Source organism: Perkinsus marinus (genome assembly GCF_000006405.1).
Source record: "Perkinsus marinus ATCC 50983 genomic scaffold scf_1104296944222, whole genome shotgun sequence".
NCBI lineage: Eukaryota > Perkinsozoa > Perkinsida > Perkinsidae > Perkinsus > Perkinsus marinus.
In genome coordinates this window covers 449-1,468 of record NW_003211500.1, presented here as the reverse complement: position 1 = coordinate 1,468, position 1,020 = coordinate 449, and the positions used below count along the sequence as shown (strand labels likewise).

At 46.2% G+C, this 1,020-nt stretch overlaps 1 protein-coding gene across 1 annotated transcript; it reads right to left on the bottom strand.

The window, feature by feature from the left end:
• Positions 1-141: 141 nt before the first annotated feature.
• Positions 142-672, bottom strand: Pmar_PMAR026468 (hypothetical protein; the record flags this gene model as incomplete). The annotated part of the gene is made up of 1 exon (XM_002780665.1): positions 142-672. A coding segment is annotated over one exon (531 nt), but the record flags the coding sequence as incomplete, so codon positions are not given.
• Between the last annotated feature and the right edge of the window lie 348 nt (positions 673-1,020).

Genomic DNA, 1,020 nt, shown 5'->3' with positions numbered 1-1,020 from the left:
CGTTCAGCTATGGAGTTACCCTTTGGATAGTACTCCGAACTTCTCATCAATGTCACTCCAAAATCTTGTAAGGTCTTCCTGACCTCTGGGCCACTGAGATTCCTCGCATTATCGGCTATAATTGTCCCAGGAGGTCCCAATTTAATAAAGCACCGCATCAACATCGAAGCCACCCAGTACGACGTCATAGAGGGAAGATTTTTCCCATACCAAAAACTTACTGAAGGCATCGATGATTGTCAAAAAATGTATCGGGCCATAGGAGACGATATCAATATGCAGTACTTGCCATGGAGCTGTAGCTCGACTCACTTGCTGCATGGGTAGGACTGGATCAGGAACTTGATTACGGACGCACCCTGGGCACTTAGCAACCACCTCGTAAGTACGTCTCCACATCCATAGAAGATAACATATTTTGCGGAGTGTTTCTACCGTAGCCTGAGTATTAGTATGCCCAATAGCATGAGCTTTATTGATAAGCTCTTCCAAACAAGCCGTAGGGATAACCAGTAGTAGTTTACGTGGGTTTCCAGCCCAGTAAACATGATTGTTGACTAGTCTCAGCTCATGACTAATCTTTGCATACTCTGCTAGGGATGGAGAGGTCGGTCTGATGAAAAGACCCCGCCTAAGGGCATCCTTCACAATGCACAGCTCTTCATCTTGCTCCTAAAGACAATTCTCTCGCTTACTAACCGCCGCAACCCGCTTCGTACAGAGAATCGTCTTCACAACTTTATTGTCGGTATTGACAATAATTTTCCGGAACTTGCATGAAGACAACTGCTCAAGTTCATGTACTGCAGCTAGACCAGCATAAACCGCCGACATCTCCTTAACCACTATGGCGACATTCAACTTGCCCTCCGGAAAGGCCACGCTAGATTCTTCAAAGACCTGTAGCTGACCATCAACTTCCTGGGATAATTCATAGGCAGAGACCCATTTACTGGCGTCGGCCGACAGAATCAGGTCTTCACCAAAATCATAGAGTCTCGGAAGTATCAATGTCCCTGT